Source organism: Desmodus rotundus, chromosome 10 (assembly GCF_022682495.2).
Source record: "Desmodus rotundus isolate HL8 chromosome 10, HLdesRot8A.1, whole genome shotgun sequence".
NCBI lineage: Eukaryota > Metazoa > Chordata > Mammalia > Chiroptera > Phyllostomidae > Desmodus > Desmodus rotundus.
This window is the reverse complement of record NC_071396.1, coordinates 21,980,841-22,008,312: the sequence shown is the minus strand read 5'-3', so window position 1 is coordinate 22,008,312 and position 27,472 is coordinate 21,980,841. Positions and strand designations below refer to the sequence as shown.

Genomic DNA, 27,472 nt, shown 5'->3' with positions numbered 1-27,472 from the left:
TAGGAGGAGGTGATGTGACCAAAGAGGTGGAGATTGAGGGAAGCGGCCACAAGGTCAGGAATGCCGACGGCCACTGGCAGTTGGAAGAGACGAGGGGCAGACTCTCCCCGAGAGCCTCCGGAGGGAGCACAGTGGTGCCAACACCTTGGTTTCAGTCCAGCAAGACCGATTTCAGACTTCCGGCCTCCAAAACGGTGAGGGAATAAATGTCTGCTGTTTTCAGCCCCAGAGTTCACGGTCATTTGTCACAGCAGCCACTGGAAACGAACACATTGTGTAACGAAGCACCACAAAACTCAGTACTTAAAACAATGTGGAGTGACATCCAGGAAACAGCAGAGCAAGCAACCTTTGTGTCCCAGCAGAAACATAGGAAGATAAAACCAGCAGAAATTATCAGAACCAAAATTTTCAGAGCCTTGGGACACAGCTCCAGGTATATAGCAACCAAACAAACCCAGAACCAAGACAAAGACAACTAGAAAGTGGCAGGAGAGCTCTGTGGCATTTTTACTTGCCCATGTCCCATTTCTTCTGTAGGACAGCAGTGAATATTTTTTAAGATTTATTTTTCAGTTACAGTTGACATACTATATTAGTTTCAGGTGCATAAAATAGCAATTAGACATTTATATTTCTTATGAGTGATCACCCATCAATCTAGTAGCCATCTGACACATTCATAGTTACCACGATATCATTGACCACATTTTCTATGAGGGTAACAGTGATCGTAAAGATGGCAGCCTGCATTCTCAGTGCGGGACTTTGGTTCCCGATTCCAGGAGGAGTAGGGCAGACCTTACTCGTAAATTATCGTGTGTGTCCATCCTGATCCGTCAGGGGGCCACCTGAGCAACCCACAGAATGTGTTTTATGTCACCAAATTAGATAACCAAGGTGAAGTGGACAAATTCTAGAAAAGCACAAGTTACCTATAGTGTCTCAACGAGTGAAGAGAGAGAATTAGTGATCGAGCCTCCCAATAAAGCGAAGTCCAGGACCAGATGGCTGCCCTGGTGAATACTGTCAGGCATTTGAGAGGAGTTTAACACGATTTTGTCTCAGACTCTTACAAAAAATAGAAATGGAGTGAACACTTCCCAACTCATTCTGTGAGGCTAGCAGTATCCTGATACCAAAGCCAGGTGAAGACATCACAAGAAAGAAAATTATAGACCAACATCCTTTAAAAATAAAGATACAAAAGTATTCAACAAAATACTAGTAAACGTAATTCAGCAGTACATTGAAAGGATTATACACCATGAGCAAATGGCATTTATGACCACATGGGATTTATCCTGAAATGAAGGTGGTTCAACATAAAGTAAATCAGTGTTACGTTTCATAGTAATAGAATGAAGGGGAAAAAAACCAGACAAGATCATCTCAATTGATGCAGAAAAGGCATGTGACCAAATTCCAACACCTTTTCTTGATAAAAACCGCAAAAACTTTTTCAACATGATCAGGGGGATATTTATGAAAAATCTGTAGCTAACATTATCCTTTCCTCCTAAGATCATAAATGAGATCAGGATGCCTGCTTTCCCCGTTGCTATTCAATATTGTACTGGAAGTTCCAGCCAGAGCAAGTTGCCCCCCTCCCCCGCAAAAAAATTAACTCTCTATTTGCAGATAACATGATCTCACATATACAAATCCCAAAGAACCCATGAGAAACTATGAGAGATAATAACTCAATTCTGCAGTGTTTCAGGGTACACGATCAACACACAAACATCAGGGGTCTTTCTACGTACCTGCAATGGGCAATCCCAAAAGAAAATTAAGAAAGCAATTTCATAGTTAAATAACTGGGAATACATGTAACCAAGGAAGCGAAGGACTTTTTACACTGAAAATGATAAAACATTGTTGAAAGAAATTAACGAGGACCTCAGTAAATGGAAAGACATTCTGTGTTTATGGACAGGAATATTTAATATTGTCAAGCTTCAGGACTATGCCCAAAACAATCTGCACATTCAAGTCAATCACTATTCAAATTGCAGTGCGAATTTTTTTTTTTTTTTGCAGAAAAGCTGTTTCTCAAATTCATATGGCATTGCAAAGGGTCAGAATAGCTAAAACGATCTTGCAAAAGAAGCACGAAGTTGGAGGACTAACACCTCCTGATTTAAAAACGTACTATAAAGCTATAGCAATCACAACAGTGTGGTCTGGTGTTAGGATAGCTATACAGACCAAAGGAATAGAACTGAGTTCAGAAATAGACCCGTACGTCTGTGGCCAGGTGACTTTTGACAGGGTTTCGGGTCCACTCAATGGGCAAAAGAATAGTCTCTTCAACAGATGGTACTGGGACAACTGGATTTTCACATCCGAAAGGATAAAGTTGGATCCCTCCCTTATGTCATATACAAAAATTCACTCAAAATGCTTCAGTGACCTTGGTGAAAACCATGAAACCCTTCGGAGAAAGCACTGGGGGGTGAATCTTCATGACTTCGGGACTCTGACACCAAAAGCATAGGTAACAAACAGAAAAATGGGTAAGTTGTACTTTATCAAAGTACAACTTTTGTATGGCAAAGGAGATTACTAAGAAAGTGAAAAGACCAACTGACACATTGGGAAAAATCCTTGGAAATCGTATATGTGATAAGGATTTACTATCCAGAATATATGAGGAACTCCTACAGTTCAACAGCAAAACGATGAACAACCCAATTTAAAAATGGATAAGGGACTTCAACAGACATGTCTCCGAAGAAGCCATACACGTGGCCATGAACTTGGGGAAAGATGCTCAACATCATTAGGCATTAAGGAAATGCAAATCAAAACCACAGTGAGATCCCACGTCACCCCCACTAGGACGGCTACTATCAAAAAATGGAAAGTAACAAGCCGGTGGGGGCCTGCAGAGATCGGTCCCCGTGGTCCGCTGCTGCGGGAACGTAAAAGGGTGCGGTGCTGTAGGAGACAGTTCGGCAGTTCCTTATGGAGCTCCATCTTATTTACCAAGCAATTTTACTTTTTTAAAGAATGAAATTTATATTTTTAATTATAGGTGATATGTCATCTTGTGCTGGTTACATTAGTTTCAGGCATACAATGTAGTGATTCGGCATTTTTGTACTTACAATCTGATTAGTGCACTAATCTACAGCAGTCATCATCTGTCACCAGGTAAGGTTATCGTGTTATTGACCAGGTTCCCTTTAAGTATGTTCCAAAGGAAGGGAAAGCAGGGACTCAGGTATTGCTCTGCCAGTGTTCCCTGCAGCATTGTTCCCATGAGCCGAAAGGTGGAAAAGATTAAAATGTTCATCAACAGGTGATCGGATAAACGAGCTGTGGAATGTACATACAACGGAATATTTTTCAGCCATCAAAAGGAATCACGTTCTGATGCCTGCTTCAGCATGGGCAATCTTGAAAACTTGAAGTGAAATAACCGAGACACAACAGGGCAAATATTGTATGATTTCACTTAAATGAAGTCCCTGGAATAGGCAAATTCAGAAACAGAAAGAAGGTCAGCGGGTGACAGGGGCCTGGGGGAGGGGAGAGTGCAGACTTAGGTCCTTGCGGTCGCACGGTTTCTGTTTGGGATGCTGGGTGAGGAGTTTTGGAAATGGAAGGCGGTGATGATTGGACCACATTGTGAATGAACTTAATGCCACTGAAATGCACATGTGAACATGGTCAAAATGGCAAAAATTTTATGTTATATGTATCACCACAACTTTAAAAATTACCAATGTAATGCACCCAACCCCACTGAACACACTGTACACTTCAAGGGGGCAAATTGTGTGGTGTGTGAATTATACTCAACAAGGCTGTTTCAGAAGAGCAAGGACAACATTCATATTGCTCATCAGCCTGAAATTTGGGCGGGGTGGCCCATCTGCACTCCCGGCATCAATGGGGCGGCCTCCAGGTGGGGGTGCAGTCACCTGCAGTCTCCCCTACTCACAGGGCTGGAGGCTGACGCTCTGCTGGCACTCGGCTGGGGCGTGGCTGGAACACTCACCTGTGGCCTTCCCCGTGGCTGCTTGGCTTCCGCATGGTGTGGTGGTGGCTCCCTGAGAGGGAGAGCTAGGCAAGAACTGTCGCTTTGTTAGGACCGACCTCGGGGGTCAGGCAGTGTCACCACTGCTGCGTTCGGGGCGTCAGGCGTGAGCGTGACCCGTATTCAAGGGCGGGGTAACAGACTCCAGGTGTTGTTGGAAGGAGTGTCTAAAGAATCTTTTGTGGGAATCTTTTAAAGCCATCACAGACTGCCCTCTAGCCCCATGTTTTTACCTTCTTGCCACATGCAGAAAGTACTCGTCCCCTCTGAAGACCCTTCAAAGTCCTGTAGTATGGCACCGTGCTCAGGCTCTGTCTGGGGGCTCCTCGCTGACAATTCGGGTGCGGGTGCCAATGAGGCTCCTCAGGGGCCACTCTGTGAGCACAGCTTCTCGAGTAGTTTCTCTGATCTGAACACCTGTACGCCAAAGCCACAGGCTGCCAAACCTCCAGTCCCAGCATGCGATGGGGACACAGGGTGGGGTGACTGCAGCACTTGTTGGGGATGGGGCAGTGGGAGGCGCACAGCAGCCGCGGTTCCATAACCATTCTGAAATCCGGCTGCACGCCGGTTGTCGGGTCCTTGACGAGAGCTTAGCCTTACAGCCGGGAAATAATTTTTGCGGCACTTGGTCTGATCTCTGGACTCTTTACTCCACGCTCTGAGCTGTCCTCCCTCGTCCATGAGAGGAAGCCTCAGTTGGTAGCCAAGTACTGTTCGTTTTCAGCCTGCTTTCTACCCATACAAGTTTGGGGGTCCAAACACCTTTTTTCATTTTGTGTTTTCTCTGGGTTGTTTTTTTTTTTTTTTTTTGCAATTTGGCGTAATTCTCTTAAAAACATTTTGAGTTTCCTATGAATTAATTTATAATCTAGTTCATCAGACAAAAGCTCTACCTACAAGTCTCTTCAGGACAAGCCTCTTTTTCAGGCTCCCTGTAAGCTTGGGGAGGCCGAGGACAGGGCTCCTAGGATTCACAAAGGGCTGTTTGACCATCTGAAAGGGCCTATGATCTTTATGAGGTCTTACAAAGGGTTTCCAGTTTTGTCCTTGACCTCATCTTTGGCCCATATTTTCCTGGCAGCTCTCTGGGCTGGATCTTTGCCTGGAAACTGTTTCTCAATCTCAGCATTATTTGTCATCTGGAGAGGCTGGGAACAAATAGTTGTAATTTCCAGCCCAGCAAGTCCTGGCTCCTCGGTGCTAACAGTCATTTCTTTAGCTTATTTCTCCCTTCGCATGTGAGGCTGTGGCTGGTGAGAGGAAGCCGGGGGTCCCCTCGGTGCCCTGTCTGGAAATCTCAGCCAGGCTCTGCAGCTCCGTCCACGTCACCTTTGGTGACAGCGTTTCAATACTTGCGGCTGCTAGACACGGGTTCTTTCTTCCAGCTAGCAATAGCATTTCCTGTCTTTCCTTTAAGCCCTCCTCCAGATCGATCAGGCTTCTCCTAATTGTCTGTAAGGCCCTTCCGATTTCCACGCACCACCCTGCCCCAAATCTACTGCCACGCGCCGTGGTGGCACTTCACTGTGGCCCTAAAATCTGTTCCTGTTGTCTCTTGCCATGCAGCAAACTGCCCCCGAGCTTAGCGGCTTATCAAATGACAACACTTATTGTGCTCAAAAATCTGTAGTTTGGGGAAATCTCAGCAGAGCTAACCCTTCTTTGCTGCATTTGGCATTAGCTGGGGCAACTCCAAGAGTGAGGCCACCCGCCCTCTGAAGGCTCACTCTCCTGTTGGGTGCTTGGTGCCGGCTGGCAGCTGGGGATCAGCTGGGGCTGGGGCTGGGCCACCTGCCTTTCAGCTGGGGCCTTTCCTGGGGCCACTTGGGTTCCTTATGATGTGATGGTGACTGTAGGTGGGGTGGGTGGGGGGAGAGAGAAGGGGAAGGGGAGAACTCTGGAGGAAACGATCCTCTTTTATGACCTCATCTCAAAAATTATGTAGCGTTGATTCTACCACATTCTGTTCATTTGAAGCAAGTCTCCAAAGTCAGCCCTCGTTCAAGGGGAAAGGAATCAGACCACTTTTTGGTGGAGGAATGTTATAATAAAATGATCCATGTGGCAATTCGGGACTTTGGTGCTAACAGTGCCATAACTAGAGAAGGAAGGGGACCCCCCATGGCTGTGGTATGGAAATTTCACGGCGGACAGGGGTCAGATGCTAGCTCCTTGGACCAGTTACTGTAGCCAAGCTGGTGAGGCCCTGTCATCAGCCAGTCTCGTTTCCCTGTCTGTCCCCGTGATGCGGAGGGCCAGGTCTCCTATGAGCAGGGTGGGTGCTGAGCAGATAAGGACAGTGGCCAGCACACTTCCTGCCTGGTGAACCACGCACGTGGGAAGTAATTAAGAATGAGAACAAACGAGGGACGTTAAAATATACAAGAAGATGGAAGCAAAAACACCGAACAGGGCGTGTGGTTTAGTCAGGAGCCGTGTATCGAATGCCCGCTCTGTCTAAGCAAGCACTCTGCCGGACGACGGGCAGCCGCGGCGAGTCAGCCCAGTCTCTCCCTCCCAAACCTGCTCTCGCTCATCAGCCCAAAGCTGCCTCTTAGTACAGCTTTTCCAGAGACGCGGGTCCTAATCCTTTCTGGGAAGCAAAGGAACCTTTGATTTGTCTCTGACCATGGCGGTGTCTAGAGGGGCTTTGTGTGTGAGACTCTTGCAAAGTCCCACCCATCATCTGCTTATTGTGCGTATAAAATGTGGTGCTGATTGGCCTGCGTCCTGTCACTGAATCGACTGGTTGATGAGTTCGGTCGGCTGAATTAACTCTTCTATTTCTATATGAAGCGACAATTAGAAATAATTAACTCGCATTCAACCTGATATAGTCAGTACTTAAAGATACCTTCGTGGGCTGTGGTAACTCGAACAAGTGCTTATTTACATGTTTAGTTTTGATTTTTCTCTATATATTTGGTTGAGGGGTAATTTACATACGATGAGAAATGTGAAATGTTTACTAACCCGCTCTGCACCTCTGGGTGAGCACAGTCAGCTGGCAGAGCGGGACACCCAGGCCGGGGCGAGGAGACGGAACACGTGTGGCCCTGCCCTTTCGCCCTGTCACCTGTCCTTGAGCACCAGTGTGCTCCCAGATGGACTGGGAATAAGAGCGCCTGTCCTGCTGTGTGGAAGGAGGGTGAACTGTGATAATGGGTCATTCGAGCTCCTGCACAAAGGTACTGAAGCATTATTTGTTTCCTTTTATCTTTGCCCAGCCCCAGCCCCATTCCCCACCCCCAAGTAAAACGTGGCTGCTTCTGAGTACCTCACTGCCGGCAGCTAGCATGCAGGAAATAGGATGGAGCGATGTGACTTCTTAATTTCTGTGGGGCAATAAGAAGCTTACTTGCACGTAGTCTGATTTCTTTCAAGCTGCGAAAAATTTCAGAAGTTAGGTGAAGCAATATATATTAAAATGAGCAAATGACAGTGAAGTATTTAAAGCTTGACTGTGCTTCACACCTTCCTGCGGCAGACTGTGGTCCGAAAGTCATGACCTTGAGCCTCTTGTTCTCTGCTTCGTTCTCTGTTGCGTGACATTGGATGACATTGAGACAATGAAGTTGAAACCCTGCTTGGGCTCTGCAAGAGCTGGTTATCCTGAGTTTGAGGGTAGATGGAAATCACGGAACAGGAAGAAAAGGAGACATAAACGAGGTGCTAAAGACGAGACAGCAAAGGAGAAGAGATGGGAGGGGTTGACTCTGTTCCCGTTATTGCTGTATGTCTGCTGTTCCGTGACCTGTACCCTTGTGGACAGAGGCGTTAAGGTGGTTAAGGTGCAATTCCCCGATGACTGTGTAACCCGTGCATTTAAAACTGTCATTCACAGGCCAGATGTCCGTTTCCTCTGCGCAGCGGCAGTGATACGGTGCCCCTGCTGCTTCGCGGGGCTCCTTGCACTTGGTATGCATCCTTGGACAGCTAATTTGTTTTTATAAACTCTTCAGGCACTTAATTAAATCTTGCATGCTGTCTAATAAAAAATTGACAGCAGATATACTACCAACACACTCCGGGTGACAGAGTCACACGGGAGGAAAACCTGGAGTGGCCGCTTTCCTAGATTTAACAAGCTCTGCGCCACCTGCGGCGGCCCTGGGCCGGGGCTCCAGCTCTCGCGTCACTGCGTGGGCACACTGTGCGCCCGCTCTGCAGGCCCTGTTTGCGAGACACAAACTGTGACCCACTTTTGAAAAAAGTTGTCTAGGAAATTTGAATGTTTCCCATAAGACTTGGAAACAAAACCCTGACTGTATACAACTGTTTGAAGGTTGACCAAGGTCGTCAGTTGGAAGGAGGCCGACACCCGGCAGAACCCAAGGGCGTCTCGTGGGTCATGGGTGGAAGTTATGGGAGGAGTTGCTCTCTACCTTGGCTGGGGGTTGGGGACAGGAGTGTTGCCATAGTTCTGAAGCAGGTGCCCCGGCCTCACTGGGCCGCCCGTCACTGTGAGTCCTGCATTGGCCTTTTGGTCTTGTTGATGAGCAAAGGTCCAGGTGGCATGTGTTCTGAGTCGGGACTGAGTGGAGTTAGAAAATGAAGCCACGAAGAGAGAGTCTTCTATTGCCGAAAGTCTCTGAGCCCTGCATTGGAGCGCCTTTCGGTTCCTGTGTTCCCTGAACACACTCACTGGACGCTGCTGTGACCTCTGCACTTCACCGGCCCTCGTCCCGGCCTGAGAATTGTTGTCTTTCTGCATTTGTCTCCTGACAGCCAGAGCCCTTCGTTAATAAGGAAAAGGACTTCAGTTTGTGACATCAGCTTCCCCCAGGGCTGTGGTATAGGGTGTCCAACCTGAGATCTAAAGACTGTTTTTCCTCCCACCCTCCCTCCACGAATTCCTGCTCTTGTCTGCCTCTCTGCACAGCTGCTCTTGCCGTGTCTCCGCCTGCAACGAACAGCAGCACGGCAGGAAAGCCTGGGGGTCGTGCTGGGGTCTCACCTGCCCTTGGACGTGGAGCTGCGGCAGCTTTCAGATTCCATCTCCCAACTATCTCTTCCATCTGCCCTCAGATTTCATCAGCTTTTGCCGGGACTAACCCACTCGTCTCTGCTTCCTTCCCACCTCCCTCCGATTCCTCTTTCACATGCTAGCTAGTCTTCTTTCTATTTTTGAAATTTTTATTTATTTATTTTCTTTATTTTTTTAGACTAAATTTATTGGGGTGGCATGGGCTAATAAAATTACATAGGTTTCAAGTGCACGATTCTGTGATCTGTGTATTTCATTCTGTGCCCACCACCGAAGCCAACTCTTCGTCACCATATATTTGACCCCCTTTGTGCTTTACTACCCCCCACCTCCAACAGTCTTCTTTTAAAATGCATGTAGGATCACTTTTCCATTTCCCCTGTCTCCATGACTGACATTTCAGGACCAGTGCTAAACTTGGCCTGTGATAACACCGTCTCGCTCTGGCCCTTGCCTCGCCTTCCAGCTTCATTTCTTGCCACTCCTTTTCCACCCAAGTAACTGCTCTCCAGCCCTTCGGTAGCTCCTGGAGGCAGCGCGCCTCTCCCTACATGATTTCCACCCCTGCCTGTGCTCACCACTTCCTTCTCCACCTCAGGTCCTACTCGGCCATCGAGCCTCGGCTCCAACGTCCCTTCTTTTGGGTACTCTAGGTGTTTCCCTGTCCTCACGCACCCCATGTTTGAATGCCGCTGTTGGCTGTCCCATCGGCTGAACTGTAAGTGCTCAGGGGAGAGAAAGAGACCCCATCTAACTTGAACTTAATCCCCAACACCTAGCATGATTCCTGGCCGGAGCCGCACTCTCAAGAAATGGTTGTTGGGCGGACAGATAAATGTTCAAACTACATCTTACCTACCAGTGAGAATGCTTCTTACCGTTGCCATGTTATTAATAGTTGATCATTCTACTAACAATAGAATCCTGAAGTATCAGTGCCTTTCAGGTCATCCTCGTTAAAAACTCGATGGCGAAGTCCAGCTCTGTCGTTTACTAGCTGTGTACGCTTGCACGAATCACTTCGTCTCTCAAGGCTTCGATGTCCCCATCTATAGAGTGGGCTACTAGAGCTGTTCTGAGGACGAAGTGAGATGGTGCGCGCGAGACGTGTGAGGGTCTCGCCATGCCGAATGAGGGCCGGCCGCTGCAGTGGTACTCCCCGGGAAGCCACTCAGACGCTCTGGGTCTGTGCAGATAGTCTTTCCAAGCTTCTGTCCTTGCGTCTTCCGTTCAGACGTGTTTGCAGACAGGTTATTGTCAGGGAGCTGCCGGAGGGCCTTCGAGGGCCTCGTCTGACGCCTCTTGAGCGGGGACAGAAACGGGAAGGACCACAGCGGAGGGACTTTCTAATACTTCACAGTAGACAGACAGAGTCATTTTCTGCCATGGCAGTGTGTTGGGTGGAATGACCTTTATCAGTTGATGACAGTGATGTAGCAGAAGGAACAGTTTTCCTCTTGACCTTTACACAACGTGCCAGCTTGTCTCCCAACACAAAATAAGTTACAATTGACAGGCGTGATAGAACGGCGACCCCACAGAAGCTTTTGTTTGGAAGGAGACTGAAGCAGCCCCTGTGAGCTGTAGAACGCGGTGACTTTCGTGTCCCCCAGGGTGGCATAGAGTGATTACCACCTAAGTCACTGCCAGAACACTTAGTGTAATGAGTCCCTCCGGGAGTTTGTTTTTAAATGAGATTTGTTTGTAATGAATTTTGAGTGCCGGGGCCTGATTACGCTGCATGGACCACGCTATGCTCTTCTACTCGCCTGCCTTTGTTAGCGCTCTTCTCTCCAAAGCATCACGGGATGTTTCCATCTCATCGTTTTTATCGCTTCGTTTTTGCCTCTCCTGAAATGTAGCTACTTCCCTTCAGTTTTCTACCACTCAGTGATCTTCCCTTGAGGCTTTTTTCCAGGAGGCTAACGTGGGAACTTGGCAAGTTTGCCCCTGCCCCAGGCAGCAGTGGGCTGCGGGCTCCAGAAGCAGGGAGGGATGAGGTGGGCGGGTCAGCCCGGCAGGGTGGCTGGGGGGAAGGTGTTCCCAGGAACCAGCTCCCTCCGTTGTTGTCGCCCTGTCAGGCACTAGTGGCTCGGAGAGCCACAGGCCATGGACTTCACCTCTTCCGGAAGCCAGCAGAAGGGTGGCGTTTATATTTGGGGTGCGTGGCAGCTGTGGGTCCCACTTATGAAAACTGAACATGGAAATGGGCGCTCGTTCTGGAGCGTTTCCCCGAGCTGGGTCTGTTGGGATGTGGGGAGTCGTATCTTCCTCCGTTCAGGGGGCACAGCGATGCCTGCCCCGTCGGCCTCGCTGGGAGTCCTAGGTGCGTGTGGAAAGTGTGCTGACCGCGCACCCCTGCCCGCTCCTCAGCCAGGCCTGCCTCTGCTTGGTGGGTGTGGGCAACGGTTTCTCCCTTTTAATCTTTTCTACCACCCCAATGAAAAAAAAAGAAAAAGAAAAAGATTTTTGGAGAAAAAATTAGAAGGAAATTTTTAAAATGCTTTGGCATTTAGAAATCTAATAAAACCCCCAGTACCACAGCTGAGGATTTGGCCGCACGTTGCAAGCAAGTGAATCTGGCCGACGTGAATATTTTATGCATATCTATGGAATCAGAGGTTCACTTCCATTTCTGAAACGCGTCTGTCTCCATCAAAACAGTGGCTGAAGATGGAAACCTTTTGTTTTTCTTAAAGTCCTTAACCCATGGAATGTTCGCTGAACTTGTGTGATCTTGGGACAGCACCCAAAACTTGGCAGCTCGGGGCTGGCAGGATTTCAGCTGCTGGACATATTTGAATCTCTGTGATTTCCTCAGAAGGCTGTGGTTTTCGAACCGTGATCTGAGGGGTCTTGGGTGCAGAGGGGAGCCCGGAGAGCGGAGTGCCTGGGCTTTGACTGGTTGGCAGGCCTCCTGTAGGACTGCCTCTTTAAAAGGGCACCAATGCGAGAGAACAAAGCAAAGCACCACAAAAAGAAACCTAAGAAGTGAGCAAAAATACACGAACAGCACTGCTTTTAGCACTGGAAAATGATACCTCACAAACGCTGAAACTTTGTTGAGAGGGAGAGATTCCTTCTCACTCCAGGCTTCTTTTTCATAGTTAATGGACACTTGACCTTCGAGTGTCCAAAACACAGTCGATAGCGGTGCTCAGGCATCGGGCCCTGGGCGGGTCCCGGCAGTGAGGACGGAGTGGCCGGGTGTGCTTTGCTGGGGAGCCAACCCTTCCCGTCGTCCACACGGCGCAAGTGCTCCTGATTAGCTGGTGCAGGTGTGGGTTTCCCGCGCAGACCGCAGTGGGCTCCCCAGGCAGGGCTGTTACTCTGTGTCCTTTCCACTTAGAGGGGTTCATTTTCTTCTTGGCAGCTGGAACCAATTGCTTTGGCTCCGCCACGCAAGCCTCAACACCCAGAACCAAACTCCTGTTAATGAATCTCCCAGAATTTAAATGCACAGAGCCAGCCATTCCTTCTTTTGACATAATGAAAAGAAAAAGAGGATTCAGGTGGGAGAATATGCTCATTTAGGCTAGGGATGGCATCTTCTCTCTCTCTCTGTCCCTCCCTCTCTCCCCCTCTCTCCCCCCTCCCCTTCCGGGATAGCAGCTGCTGGTTGTGGGCTTGAGAAAAGTCATTTGGGCATTTCTGCCCACCCGAAGACTCCTCCTACTGAAACCCCCATCCTCTATAATGGCATGAAAAACCACTATACTGTTCCACATCTGTGTTTGAAAAATTAAGATTTTTGTAGGGGAAAAAAACCCACCCAAAAGTGAGGAGAAAAATACACTGTGATTAATGCCAGTTGTGGGAATGAAACTTCTGGGGACTTTAGGCAGGAACTCGCCCCTTGGGGACAGCGTGCACTGATCGAAGGCAAAACATCTGGGCAGGAAGTCGCTTGTCCCGCAGACTCAGTTTCGTGACGTGACAGTCTTTCCCGTTCTTGCCCAGAAATGTTGCCACGAGGTCAGACACACTGGCCGTGGAGCCTGTTTCAGGCCCGGGTGCAGTGAGAGCTGCTCCTTCCGCGCAGCCTCCCCCCCGACAGCGCCGGTGGAGTTTCCTGCAGCACGTCTGTTGCATCGGGCTTCCCGGAGAGTCGGTCCAGTGCAGACGTTTAAAATTACCAGTCCCGCTCTGGTCTGTCACGTTACGGTTGGTAGCGCTCTGGTGGTTTTTGTCTCATCGGTCGGATTATTACACCCTCAGCCATTGTTCAATGTCATTCTCAAAGTCAGGCCTCCACCCTCCCCTGGGACCCGCTGGGGTGGGGAAGGGTGAGGAATGATGTTTCCCTCCCCCTCCCTTCTGCCTCCCTCGTGTGGGGGCTGTGGGGCGGGCTACACCCGAGGACCTTCGGGTGCCCGGCGGCAAGTTTGTTGTGCCCAGCGCTCACCTCTGGATGGTTGATTCTCTAGCTCGTGGCTTCCCATCTCCGATGGTGACCACAGTAAGACACACACCACAGTCCTTTGCACACGCGGAACAAAAATGCCGCCCACTCTGATGTCCTGTTCTTCCATTCCACTTCAGGATCAATGACTGTTGGCCTCCATCCTTTGAGTCGATATTAGCTTCCACTAATGGCTGGGACAGCACTTGGAAAACTCCTGCGCTGGTCCTTAGGTGACCCTGAACGCTCTGCTGGCCCACCCTCTGCGTGGGGCTGGCGCCGGTGTTGCTGGTCTGGGCTGTGTCCGGAATGCCTGGGGCCCCCGCCGGCCTGCCGGGGCCGTGGGAAACCTAGAATTACCCGAATCCTCAGGGGCAGCAGGCCTCCACCAGAGAGTGCCCCCTTTTCCTGCCTGCCCAAGGGCTCTGACCATACCTGACGGGGGCACCAGAGTGGCCTGTAGGCTCTGGAGTTCTGCAAACATTTAGCCCCAGACGAGATGTGGTGTCCCCCTCTTTCAGACAGTTGCAGGCTCTGGGGGGTTTCCCGAGGCCCTGGCCCCAGGAGAGAGGAGCAATGTGGGGTACTTCTGCTTCCTGCCCTCAGGGAGTATGCGCAGTGCCTTGAGCTGCCCCCCCACCCCCGGGGCTGTCTTTTCTCCTTCCTTCCTTTAGTCTTTGGGATGTGAACACAGGGTGGGCCTCTTCCGGAATCCCTTCTCTGGCAGAGAGGTAGTCCAACAGGTGGCCTTGGAGGTGAGGCACCCCATAATTTTGTTCTTACCCGTGGGCTATGTCCACTGGGATTTGGCGTTAATCTGAACACTTCCCCTCTCCCCAGGAAGAAAGGGTGCGGTGGGTATTTTACACTCTCGACTCTCACCCCAGTAGTTGTCCAGGGGTCTCTGAGTGCCGAGTGCCAGCATAGCTTCACTCTTAGAAACCAAATGGCCGAGTGCCATTTAACCAGAAGCGGTTGGTTTTCTGTACAGAATTTCGTTCCCATCCATTAGAGTTCTTCACCCCCCACATCACCGTAGGAGGGATTCTTTGTTATCTGTGGGGTCACTGTGTGTTTCTAGGGGGCACTGGCCTCTTGGGGCTGGTGTCTGGGAGGGGATGAGGCTGGTTCTGTGAGGCCCAGAGAAGCTGCAGACTGGAGTCGGCCGCAGCTGCCGGAATGAACTGCTGTGGCTTGCGAGCGTGTGGCTGAGAGCACAGGAGGCCCCAGCAGGGAGCAGGTGGGGACCAGTGTCCCTTTCTCCCCCAGCTCTCTCTTTAGTGGCCTCTGTTGGCGAAGCCTGACCGCAGCCAGGGTCAAAGTCGGAACTCTGGTTGGCCTGCAGGGTCCGGCCCAGCACCCAGACCAGGAGGTGAAGGCAAGCACTGAGTGACCAGGGCTTAGTGCCTGGCATGTCCCCCAATGACACCTTGTTTTCCCATGTTGTGAACCAACCAAGAGACAACCCTAGGGGTAGAGCAGGTGGTGGTCTAGACGCCACTCTAACTGATGAAGCCGATGCCGTATGGAGCGTGTAGTGCAGGTCTGTGGCAACAGTGGGCCTCCGGGTATCCAACCCCAGAGTAAGAACTACCCACCCAGCCCCAGGTGGGGACAGGAAGCTGCTGGGTCCTCTTTGTTGGGGGCCTGCCCTTGTAAACCTTAGGTTTAAAAAAAAATTAAATTATAGTCGACGCATTCGTTTCAGGTGTACGGCACAGCGATTAGACATTTATAGACCTTACGAAGGGATTCCCCCTGTTAAGTCTAGCAGCCAGGAAACCAGGGCTCTAGGAGAAGCACAGTAGAGTGAGGGCGTCCTGAGGTCATCTGGCTGCCACCAAGAAGCGGGGTGGAGGGGCTGAGCTCTGCCTGCTCCGTGTGGCTCCCAGACTGACCAAGAAGGCAACGCACTCCCTCTCCCTGGGCAAGTGTAGGGCATGTGGCAGGGTGACCGTCCTCACAGACACCCAGGAGTAGACTGAGACATTTTCTCCCAACAGAACAACCCCAGAGCGGCTCCCGCAGCAGGGGCCAGTTCTTACAGGTTGAGAGTGTCGCTCCAAAGGGCATTTAGGCAGAAACAACTGTGTACAATAGGGTTCCAAGTCACATGGCTGTTCTGCTCTGTCCTAATTTAGGAGTTGGTTTCAGAATACTGAGAGAAGGGAAATAGATGGCCTGCTGAATTTTTCTGGAAGTGTCATAGACATCTTCCCTCTCTGCCTTTGGCAGATGGGGTCACCTGTGAGTCTGCCCTTCCCTGCTGGAATCCTGGGTGCCACGGCTCTGGGTTCTTAACTAAGAGAAGCCTTTCATGCCGAATACAACCCACGTGGGGGTGGGGCTGGCGTAAAATGAGGTCGGTGCTTGGCAGTTGATACTATCAGGACTTTTTCTTACAGCACCAGCACACCAGTGCCTGCTATCCCTTGTGGCTGGTGTTCGCAAGATAATAAAATGGGGGAGCATGTAGCAAAAGATTAGTGTGGAAAACTTAGAAAGTCTTCATCATGCCTTATCTTAAGACAGCTTGTTTTTCTTTATTCTTTCTTCATGGACGCTCGTGCTCCTCGCTGTGGTTTTATGTTGCGTACCCCCGAGGTCTTGTTGCTGATGAGTATGGTGGAATTTCATGTAGCGATGTGGCATGGTGTCCCTCACAGAGCTTTATGACTTCCAGGGGCTTCACAACCCCTGGTACCTGGGAAGCAGAGGGTGGCCTGTGCTGCCTACACGTGCGATTGGAGGACTGGGAGTGAGCTAGAAGGAGGGACAGGAAGCTGTTGTACATTTTCCACTGGGACAAAGGGAGCACCGAGAAGACTGGCCATGAACTCCTCTGAACTTGACAGTCCTCAAGGTGTCTGGCCTCACGGATTGCGCGCTGAATTTAAAGAGATGCCATTTGAGTTGAATTAAATCAGAATCAACAAGCTCGAGCTGCCACAGCAACCTCTTTGAATTCTTTTTACTTTTTTGTAAATACAACCCTGCCACGTGTGTTTCTCAAAACCGTTCACCATCATTCTTTTCTTATCATTTCACAAAAGTCCAGTGTCGCCGTTGGACTAACGCTATCAGTCTCATGTGGGAGATGAGGAAACGGAGAGATGTTAAGAGATGATCAATATATGATAACAAGAGATGGTAACAATCTTAGAGATGTTAAGGAACCCCAAGATTATGAAGTTGTCCCAGGGAATCCAGGACTGAAGTCTGAGTCTCCTGATCCTTAAGCAAGTAAGCCATCTAAAAACTTTGATTTTCTTCTTAGACTAGAGGATCTTACATACGCAGAGAGAGGAATAGCAACATACCTTGATTACTCGATTTATACTGATTACTTGATTACTTTATGCATTTTTAGATATTTATCTTTAGGATAACATTTTATACAGTCTATGATTTTTTTTTTTTAAGATCCTAGTCCTAAGGATTATAAAGCCCAGATTTGTTCTGAGAGCATGCATGTAGCTCTCTTCCCTCATTCCGTAAGTATTGATTAAGCGCCTTTCATAGCATACACTCCCTAGGTGCTAGGGAGACGGCCACCAACAGGGTGACATCAGCTTCTGCGGTTAGGAGCCTCCAGCTCAGTCCCCCTGCTGCTGGACAGCACCGGGCTGGAGTTTCCATCTGGGTCCAGGAGTTAGACGGCTTCACCAAGGAAGGGTCACTGAGCTGTCAACTACTCTTGCAGCTCAGGGGTTTGGAGCTCAGTCCCTGGAGTTCTGCTTACCCACTGAAGGGGCTCACGGCAGGGGCTGTGACTTCACGCCACACGGAACCACGTGGGGATGCCGTTGGTTCTGCAAAGGACCTGAAGTGCTTCTTGCATTGCCTTCTGTTGCTGTTACATTCCTCCTTGGGGAAAATGTGCCCACTCACCTCATTTTGATTGCTAGCATCTGCACGGTCTCTAAGGACTCTGGGAAGATTCTTCTAAAACTACTGCAGAGCCTTCTAAATCCTTCAGCTTCTCCTTACCACGTACGGAGGTGTTGCTTGAAACCGGTATATGTGCGGGTTCACAGCCTGCTAAAGCATTGCTGTTTGCTAGTCATTCGCATCCTTGGCTGCTGTGTTGTGATTTCTCTCCATGAACATCACCTTTGAACTGAAGGCCACTGTTTTATCTGCATTGTGGTGCTTGGGCCGAAAGAAAACAGCTTACTTCTACTTTGTTCCAAGGAATGAGCATTCCAGCGTGCTTTATTTCTTCTGGTTGGATTCCACCCAAATTGGAATGGCTCAGGCTAGTGAAACAACTTATTTAATCTTACGGGTTTTTTTTTTTTTTTGAAATATGCCATTTTATTGAGATCCCTTTATGCCAAAGAATTTAAGCTGTTCCTGGTGTCCCGCGTCAGCCGGAGTCCAATTTAGTATGATCCCCGCTGGCGCCGAGCATTGCGCTGGTGTGTTCTGCTTGTTCCTTGCAGGAAAGGACACACACACACACACATACACACGCGCATATATACATATACATATATACACACACACACATATGTACACACACTAATGTGGGTCACATTATATCTTTTAAAAATAATGGTGATCGTGGTTGCTTGACAGTGCACTTCTAATGTCCTGAATTAGAGATGAATATGGGGCGGGGCAAAAGTAGGTTGTGGGTAAGTGAAACACATTTATTCTTGCATTATTACTTACTGATGATTGTAGAAAAATATGAACAACTGTAAACCTCCTTTTGCCCCGCCCTGTATGTTAAACGATTTCTACGAAAACCAAAACAAAACAAGACAAAGCAAAACAATTAAGTCTTAAAAGATTCCAGGTTGCAGCGACGCCCACGGAAAGGCGTGAGCCTGTGATTTCGGAGCGCGGACAAGCAGGCGTGTCGAGCTGATTTCTCCCTGAAAACACCGGCAGAGCACATTCCTCTTGAAAAGTCTATTCATGGGAACTAATTAAAGGCCACATTCAGGCGTGTAGTGAAAACCGCATGCTGCCATAACCGATAGAGGGAAATAATGAATAGGCATTTGAATTCCTTCATTTGTATGATTTCTCAAAATAGCTCAGTGCCAATAGTACGTTCCGTGCCCGAGAGGCACATCGATCTGTGAATGGGCCCCGACCCTTTACCGTGAGCCCATGAAGGAGAAACTCATAGTAACCATTCGGATTTCCAGTGATGGTATTGTGCCAGGTCCCTGCTGATGTGGAGGAGGCCCGGGGATCATTTTAAGTTATATTATTGTTGGCCAGAAATGTCTCATTTTCTTGTTGGAATAGGCAATCTGCTAGAAAGACTTGTTCTTTTAATTTCTGTCTTAACTAGACTATACCTAATAAGCCTCAACATTCAGTAGAAAGAGCTGGTCCATTTATCAGCCATGAATCTGGATGGCTAAGCTAGTAATGGCCTAAGTGATCAACCCATTTTCCTAATGACTGGTCATGTATCTAAGTTCAATTGAAGTGAGGAGCATGGCCTAAAAAATCACTTCACGTAGGAGGGTCTGCTGTTATATTTTAAGTACGTTTTTCTTTCAGAGTTTATGCGTTTTTAAATGGCTAAAAGAGTCACACCCAACTGTGTTTGACTTGAAAGTGTGTGCTAGTTGACCCAAGGTCAATGTGGCTGAGTGTACAACCTGAGACCTGCCTTTTACTTCTAAACATGGACTTTTAAAAAACTAGTTAATTATTAAAGCGGTACGTGATCATTGTAAAACATTTAGAAAGCTTGGAAATGTAAATAAAAGAGATAAATCGCTTTTATTCTCATGGTGCAGAGATAGCCACTGTTGGTATTTTGGTGTGGGTCCTTCCTGACTTTTTTCCTGTCCTGCTGAGTGGCTTTTCCCCTCTTGTCCTTTCTTTTGGGTTCTCTGCATGGCAGCAATTTGGAAATGACCTAAAGAGTGTTCCTCTTTCTCGGGTAAGCGCTTACGACTAGAAAGCTGGGTGGGTCTCTCTTCCTCACATAAGCAGTAGGGGGATGTCAGTAGGGGCAGCGGTGCTGGTGCTGGTGGAGGAGGTGGTGCTGGTGCTGGTGGAGGAGGTGCAGGTGCAGGAGGTGGTGGTGCAGGAGGTGGTGGTGGAGGAGGTGGTGGTGTGGTGGTGGAGGAGGTGTAGGTGCAGGAGGTGGTGCTGGTGCTGGTGGTGCTGGTGCTGGTGGTGCAGGAGGTGGTGGTGGAGGAGGTGGTGGTGTGGTGGTGGAGGACGTGGAGGGTGGAATGTTGGCAGTGGCAGGAGTGCCGGTGGGACATACCCCGTGGCCGACTGGTAGCTGCCGTGGAGATCCAGCCACTGCAGATTCTGAACAGCGAACGCGGATCACTGAGGCTTTGAGAAAAGGTAGCCTCCGTTCAGTTGGCCGGTTACTTACCTAGGCCATTTGGGGATTGACATTTGGGGACAGAAGCCTTGTGTTACCAGTTTAGTTTTAAGAGTTAAGGCAAAGAGTACTTTAGAGTGAATCATAACCAACCGTTCTTTCGGAAGCTCACGACTCTGAGGGGTTTCCTGTGTTCTCTGATGTGCCCGAGTGCTGCAGCTGTAGGCATCGTTTGCAAGCCTGCTGGCAGCACCTGTGTGCACAGTCGCACACAGAGACACACACACACACACACACACACAGCTTGCTGGGCATCTGCTGTGCCTTAAGTTCCGGGGAAGTACCTGGAAATTTCATTGCTTTTGCTATTTTGGTCACTCACTGCCAATTTATTTTGCTGGGTAAATTCTTGCTGAGGTAGAGCAAACTAATGCTTCAGAGCAAATATGCTCTGAAATATTTCAAAGTAAATCAACAAATAGGTATTAAGAACAAGGTGCTAGGCTAAGTGCCGAGGGGTCACGTGTCATGGGTAAATTATTGCTTGTCTTCCACGACTGTTATCTCCCCCAAATGTTTGCTTTTCCCTTGCTACCATAACCAAAGTGATTTCACAGTCTCCTTTCCGCACGTTGGCGAGCTTAAAATATTACATTTCTAGAAATCTCCTTTGTTGTACCCTGAGAATATCTATGACCCAGGGAAACCAACCTTACGCTAAGCAGTTTAGCATTCAGAGTGGGAGGAAACCAAATCTCCATTTTAATGCAGAAATCAAAGAGTAGCATAAGTAGCCAGTATGCCATTTAAAAACACAATACATTTCTAAATAATAAACAGCTCCGTATTTTACAGCTGATTTTATAGGGAGGGAACTGAGAAGAAGTTGCTCACAATCGCACTGACTGATTGCCAGAACTCTTAGTTCCGCCCAGGCCTTTTCTTGGTTCTTGTTTTTAAACGCGTCTGTGATCAGCAAGTACAGATACTATGTACATATAATTTTATATTCTGTTTTTCTCTTGTAATATTAAAATATCTCCCCACAGCTTTTCTAATTGTTTTTTTTTTTTGACTTGCTACGTCCCATTCCATGAGTGGGTGTACTGTAATTTATTTAACCATTGCCCTCAAATTGGATTTGAGGTGGTTTCCACTTTTGTGAGTTTTTAGGTGTTTGTTTTGGCTGCTGAAGGCTTTCTGTGAGAAAGAGGTGGATGAAGTGGTAGGTGGGCTCATAGGATAGCTTGCACGTGTGTGGAGCACTCAGGTATGCATTTCAGGTACAGAGTGTGATCTTCCCAGGAGAACACAGTGGTTCAGAACCCAGGTTTGGGCCCTGGCTGGGGTGGCTCAGTGGATTGAGCGCCGGCCTGCGAACCAAAGGGTCGCCGGTTCGATTGCCTATCAGGGCACATACCTGGATTCAGACCAAATGCCCAGTAGGGGGCGTGTGAGAGGCAACCGCATATTGATGTTTCTCTCCTTCTCTTTCTCTCTCCCTTCCCCTCTGTCTAAAAATAAGTAAATAAAATCTTTAAAAAAAAAAAGAGCACAAGTTTGGGAGTTAGTCAGACCTGGGTTTCATTTCTGATTCCACATAGCTGTGTGACTCACCTCGAACAATTTCTTAACCTTTCTGTGAGCCTCAGTCTTTAGACCTGCAAAGTGGGCATAGCTCTGCTCCCCCATGAGGTCATCGTGAGGATGAAATGATTGATACGTAGCATGCTCCTCAGGTGGTTGCTGCTTGTGTGTCTGCAGGACACCCCATCCAAATAGAAACAGTCATTCACTCACGTAGTCAGCGTTCACCCATACCTGTTGTGTGCCTGGCGCTAGCTAGGTGTTGGCAAGGCAGAGGAGATTCAGGTTCAGGACCTGCCCGGTGGGCCCCCAAATCTCCAGGGACCCAGGGGAATGAATGGGGAAACTAGGGGAGGAGGATGCCTCCCAAGAAGCATCATAGAAAAAGCTCAGAGTTTGGCACCAGAAAAAGTAAAGGTTCACGTTCTGACTTTGCTGCTTACTCATTCACAGGCCTTGGGCAAATGATTGAAATTCTCTGCACTTTAGCTTCTGCATCTTTATTCCTACTCTACAAGTTGTTGTGAAGCTCAGAAATAATGTACATGCCGCGTCGGGCATAAAGGAGATGCTTAAAGATGATTATTATGCTTGATGTCTTCGGCGTCCCAGTAGTGGCTGATTTTTATGATAATGAACCTGACAGATTCTGCTATTCTGATGTGCCAGAGACTGACTCCATTGTGCTCACATTAGTCTGAACCCCATTTCCTAACAGCCTAACTCTTTGTAAACTGGCCATCTTCACAGGGTGTGCATGGCGATGTGGAATTACTAGCATATTCAGCTTTCCGTGAATAGCGTACCTTGGCCATTAGGTAAAGACCAAGGAAGAAGGACGTGTGAAGACACTGATTGCTTTTTAATGTTAAAGGGCCTCCTTAGGGTGTGGAATGGATGCACAGCCAAGAATATGGTTTACGCCATAGAGTCCGCCATCCCACAGACGGAACAAGGTGGCGGGGATGTCCTTGTGTATGAAGGTCTCTTGCTGCTCTGTGAATGCTTGTTTATTCATAGGTGTAGAAAGTGCTTCTCTTTCATTCTGTTTCTATATTGTCCTCCCCAGTAACAGGCCTTCAGTACCTGTGTGCGAAGGAATAACAGGTGAGCGCTGACCCTCTACTTCAACATTGATAGGGATGTAGTAGTAGCATCAAAAATACATTTACGTGAATGGAATGAGAGGATGGTTACCATTCTTAATGCTGGGGCCCTAGAGGCAAAGCACGCTGGGTATGTACATTGAATATAGGGTATCAATTAGAATGTATTATCCAGTGCATTGTCATGCTTAGTGCTTGGTAATATCTTCCGTGGAGAACTTTGAGTTTGTTTGTTTGTTTTACTCTTCAGCTATGTTTATAAAATGCTGCCAAAATCTCTAACAGGGCTGCTGTTCTGTCCGTGAGAGGACCGGCCGACCCCCTTCACTCCGTGAGCGCTGTGCGGCACTTTCAGTAATTCTGAAATTCTGAATTTACTGAAATTCTGAAATTACTGAATTAATTTTCAGTAATTCTGAATTACTTTCAGTAATTCAGTAAATCTTGAGCTCTAACCGGAATAGACCAACAGGGCTCCCAGAAAGCTCCCAGAGGTTTAAGAGAAAGGAAAAGCCAGAGAAAGCAAGTTATATTTCCTCAACCCCTGGGCCAAAGGGAACAGTAGGAGGGTTCACGCAGATAAAGGGACCTACGATTCAGACGTACAGCATTTCATAGAGCTGTGTTGATTTATTTATAATTTTACAAAACAATTTGTTTGAAATAATTCTCCATGTTCCGAAAAGTTGCACGTGAGGACCGAGAGCAAGCTTGGCTCCCGCACGCTCCCTCCCTCCACATCCGTGATCCTCAAGCCTTTTCCTGCCTGATTGAGAGCAGCCGCAGACGTGATGCCCCATCAGCCCCAAGGACCCCTCATGCGTTTCCCCAAACGGGGACATTCCACCTGCCACCAAGCTGCCACTCTGCCAGGCAAGAAACCGGCGTGGGCACACCACTCCTAGCCGGTCCACAGATCCCACTCACGATGGCACCGGCCACCCAACATTGTCCTCCCCTCCTCTCTGGTGCGGGGACACACAGGGATAGTTGTCACGTCTCTTTAGTCTTCTCCAACTTAGCTTTGACTTTCGACTTGATGAGTTTTATGTTTTATATTCATGTAGTGGCCAGTAAAACGGATTTGAAGTGGCTTATGAAAGCATACAAAGTAGACAAAACGAGGGCTTCCGCGCCTGGGTTCCGTTGGACATCTTTTCATGCCTGCTTACGCTGGCTCAGGGAGTGCCCCTGGTGCAGGTCCTGAAACTGTGACAGGTGTGGTGACATGGGCCCTGTCTCAGGGTCACGGGGGCCTTGAACAGGCAGAGACAAGCGAGAGGCCCCTTGTGCGGGGGAAGCCCAGGTGCTTAGGGAGTGTAAGACTGGGGATTCCCGCGGAGGGAGGGCAGGCCCGGGAAGGGGGCCGATGGAGGGAAGAGCAGGACTTGTGGGGGTGGGGGTGGGTTCGGGGAGAGGGAGCAGCACATTCCCCAGCTCTGCTCACGCTAACGTCCTTCTTCAGTTGCTCAGCCAGAACCACTGGAGTCCCTCGTGACTTCTGTCTTCTCTCGCTCCCTCTGTCCAGTCTGTCAGAGCATGCCCAAACTCGGGGTGCCTTTCCACCCCACTTCCGCTTCTCGATGGCCTCCCTTAGCTGCGGGCTAGGGCCCTGCCATAGCCTCGTGACCGGCCTCGGGGCTTCTGCCCCTCATGGTGCCTTCCTAGCAGAGTACATGGGCTTTCCTGCTGACCAGGAGTCAACCCCGTCACACACTGCGCCGAACCCTCCATGGGTTCCCATCCCATCTGCCGCAGCAGGAACACCAGAGCCCTTTGGGTGCCATGCCCTCCTGGTTCCTCCCCTGGCTGCGAGCCCCTCTGCCCGGAAGGTCGGGTGTCATCTGGGGAGACCCGTAGAATGTGCGCAGCAGAGGTGGTGCTGGCCTGTGCGGTGGAGCGCCAGCAGCCTACGGCTGTTCGAGAGGCTGGAGTGGGAGATGCTTTAAAAATTAGAGAGGACACAAAGCTGTGAAATCGAAGGTGAGCATCCTAGTGTGCTTTTCGAATCATGGAGCAGAAACGACTTGAGACGCTCACAGCTTGGAAAGCAAACGGCGCCCTGGAACATAGCTAATCACAGGTATTTCCTGGGAGAATTTACATTTTCCTTGGGGTTCCCTGTGAGTGTGACTTGTGGCAGTGGATGTACCATTTCCAGTGTCTCACTGTGCTGCATCTGCTTGTGTTCTCTGAGGACTTCCCCTCCCCGCAGCAGCGGCGGGGCACAGCTGGGAGTGTGGCCGGTGGCGGGGGGCGGGCCAGACTGGGTCTAACTTCCTTGTGGACACTGCAAAGCCAGGACCTATGGTCCTGTTGGTAAGAGCCACTCCTCTTGGGCACGTGCTAGGTGCCAGGCACGGTGCTGACCGCCTTGCACGGATTATTTCACCTAATCCTCAGAAAACCTTGTGATGTGTGGATACAGTTAGTCCCGTTTCTGCAGACTAGGGAACTGAGGCTTAGAAAGGTTAAGGGACTTGGAGGCCAGACAGCCGCACACGGCAGAGCTGAGGTGCAGGCCCCGTCTTCTTCCAGCCCTGTGTGAGCACCTTTGCCATGCCATCATGATGGCATCGTGGCATCTTAAAGCCCACAAGGTGAGGGCTTTATTGCTTTCCACTGAGGTTCTGGTTTGATGTGGCAAGGGAAAAGTAAACAACTCAGTGATAAAATAAATGCTTAAAGTGATACAAACAAATAATTAATTAAAATACAATAAATTTACACAATGTTTGAAGCTTGGCGTTTGGGAGCAGGGACCTTTGGGTGTATCTTAAAGGACCCGTCAGGCCGGACTCCGCTGTGTGCCGTGAGCATGGTGTCTGAATCGGCTCCGCTGTCCCTTCGAAGAAGGTGGCACAGACTGAGAGTTCTGGCAGTTGCCTGTGACTTGGTCTTGAGAAGTAGTAAGTTCACGACCCTTTCTGGTGTCATTAGAACGAATGTTTGACACATCTTCTTAGCAAGGTTCTGGCTGTCGGTCCCAACACATATGGCGTGTTTATGGGGAGGCCTCTCAGTTGACATTTTCAGAGACCCAGACATGCTGCCCAGGATGCCTGGGACCAGCTGTTCCTTCGCCCGAAGGTGTGTCTGGGCAGTGGGCCAGCACGAGAGGTGTCACTCTACAGAAGGGGTGCCCTGTGATTAGCCTTGACCTCTGCTGGTGTATGATGCAAGGTTTTGTGCAAAGTGGTTTCAAATAACAAGCTTGTTGAAAACAGTGTTTTGATCCAAAATTGAACCACAGAAATGGCTCACTTGGACAATGGCTGTAGGGCTGTGGAAATCCTGAGGAGTCTTTGCTTTGTGGGACAGAGCCTCCAAACTGTCTTCTCCTTGTGGCACACATAGGGAAGGGTCGCATGTGCCTCCCGCACTTCGGTAAGCAGTCGGCACTCATGGCCAGAGGTGGCTGCCCGGGACTCCGGGTGGTCCCAGGGCTCACCTGCTACCCAGGGGTGCAAGGTTCCAAGGTTTCCACACCCACCCTGGAGAGGAACACCAGGATGGAAGCTCCGATGGCTGGTATTTTTAAACCCAGTCCTTCCGCTTTGGCAAAAAGGGCTTTATGGGGAACTTTTCAATTCTTTAGGTGTTTGATTATGAAGGTAAGGTCTCGTTTGAGGGGATTCCAATTTCTGCAGTTTATTCTTTAAAGAAAAATTGTTTCACAGTGATTTTGCATTTATGCCTTGTCCTAGGAGACTTAAGGCTGTTAAAAAAATAATAGGACCCCTGTGTTATAACAGAAGTGGATCCACGGCCATGTACAACACGGCAGAATTTGAACATTGCTTCTGTGACTATTAACTGTGACAGGTTCTCCCCTGATGGGCAATTTCTAAGGGAACATTCTTAAAATTAACACTTGGACACTGATTTTTTCAACTAATTGTACAGAACTCATCAAAATTAGCAGGTTTTCTCCCAAATGATCGTCATGGCTTTAAAAATAATTGACAGGAAGTATCCTCCTGTGTGATGATCGGAACCACAGCCATGCTGTAAATACATGACCTCTACCCTCTGACAGGAAATGCACAGGCAGGAGGACAGCATGTTGTCGACAATGGAAACACAGAAGAGTCTTAAAAGCACCAACTGAGAGATGACAGCTCCGCCTAGAAACCGGTGGCCCTGTGTATCACGTCATCAAGGTGGCCGTTGACTGGGAGTGGAGCTACGAGACACTGGATCGTCTATTTTGACTTTCACGGTTCTTTATTCATCACTCTTGTCGTTTTGGGTTTCTAGCTGAGGTGTTAAAACAAAGATTAGAAGACCTGGAGGAAGAGACAAGCAGCCTACACTTCCAGCTTCCTTCCAGGCAGCCAGCCCTTCGCAGCCTTCTGGTCTACCTGGGAGCACAGGCCGAGGCCGCCCTGTGCCAGGCCGCTCAGCAGTAAGTACTGGGTATGGCCCCCACTGTCATCTCCCTGGGTCCCTTCCTCTCTCAGCTCCCAGGTAGTGAACAGCGGGGAGGGGATTAGCTGGAGAGACCCTCAGCTTCCTTTTTGGGGAAGCGCCCTTTTGCTGGTTGGACAGGCAGAGTTTCCTTCCCGAGTGAAGGACCTGTGAGGGTCTGCTCCCCTAAGAAGCCCTTTTTGCTAGTTGCCGGAGAGCAGCCCCAGACATGCACAGCCAGCACCTGGGGGTTAAGCTTCCCCGGGAAGCCAACCTTCTGAGAAGGTGGGGGTGGGTTTCCTCTTGTCCAGGGCAGCTCGGGCTCCTGTCCTTGTGTTCGCCTGTCAGATCCGCAAAGCATCCTCCTCCTTCTGCTACCCCAGGGTCTCCTGGCATCAGTAATGGGGAGCACCCGCCATTTCTAGCCCCGTGGTTCTCATCCTGGCTGCAGGCTTGAATCCCCTGGAGAGTTTTTAAATGTTCAGTTCCCACCCAGACTGAGTCCGTCGCTGCTGCGGTGGGTCCCAGGCGCTGGCGCTGGCGTGGCTGGGGGTTGGAGAAGCACTGCTTTTGGGCACCTGCTGGTGTCCTCTCTCCCTGGGGAAAGACAGGCTTC

General features: G+C 49.3%; 1 protein-coding gene across 4 annotated transcripts in view; it reads left to right on the top strand.

The window, feature by feature from the left end:
• Positions 1-27,472, top strand: part of DISC1 (DISC1 scaffold protein) — a 261,582-nt gene that overhangs the window by 47,493 nt on the left and 186,617 nt on the right. For all 4 annotated transcript variants that reach the window (XM_053913325.2, XM_071219437.1, XM_053913323.2 and 1 more), the window contains exon 4: positions 26,707-26,854. In XM_053913325.2, coding sequence (XP_053769300.1) covers positions 26,707-26,854 — 148 coding nt within the window. The remainder of the gene's footprint in view (positions 1-26,706; positions 26,855-27,472) is intronic.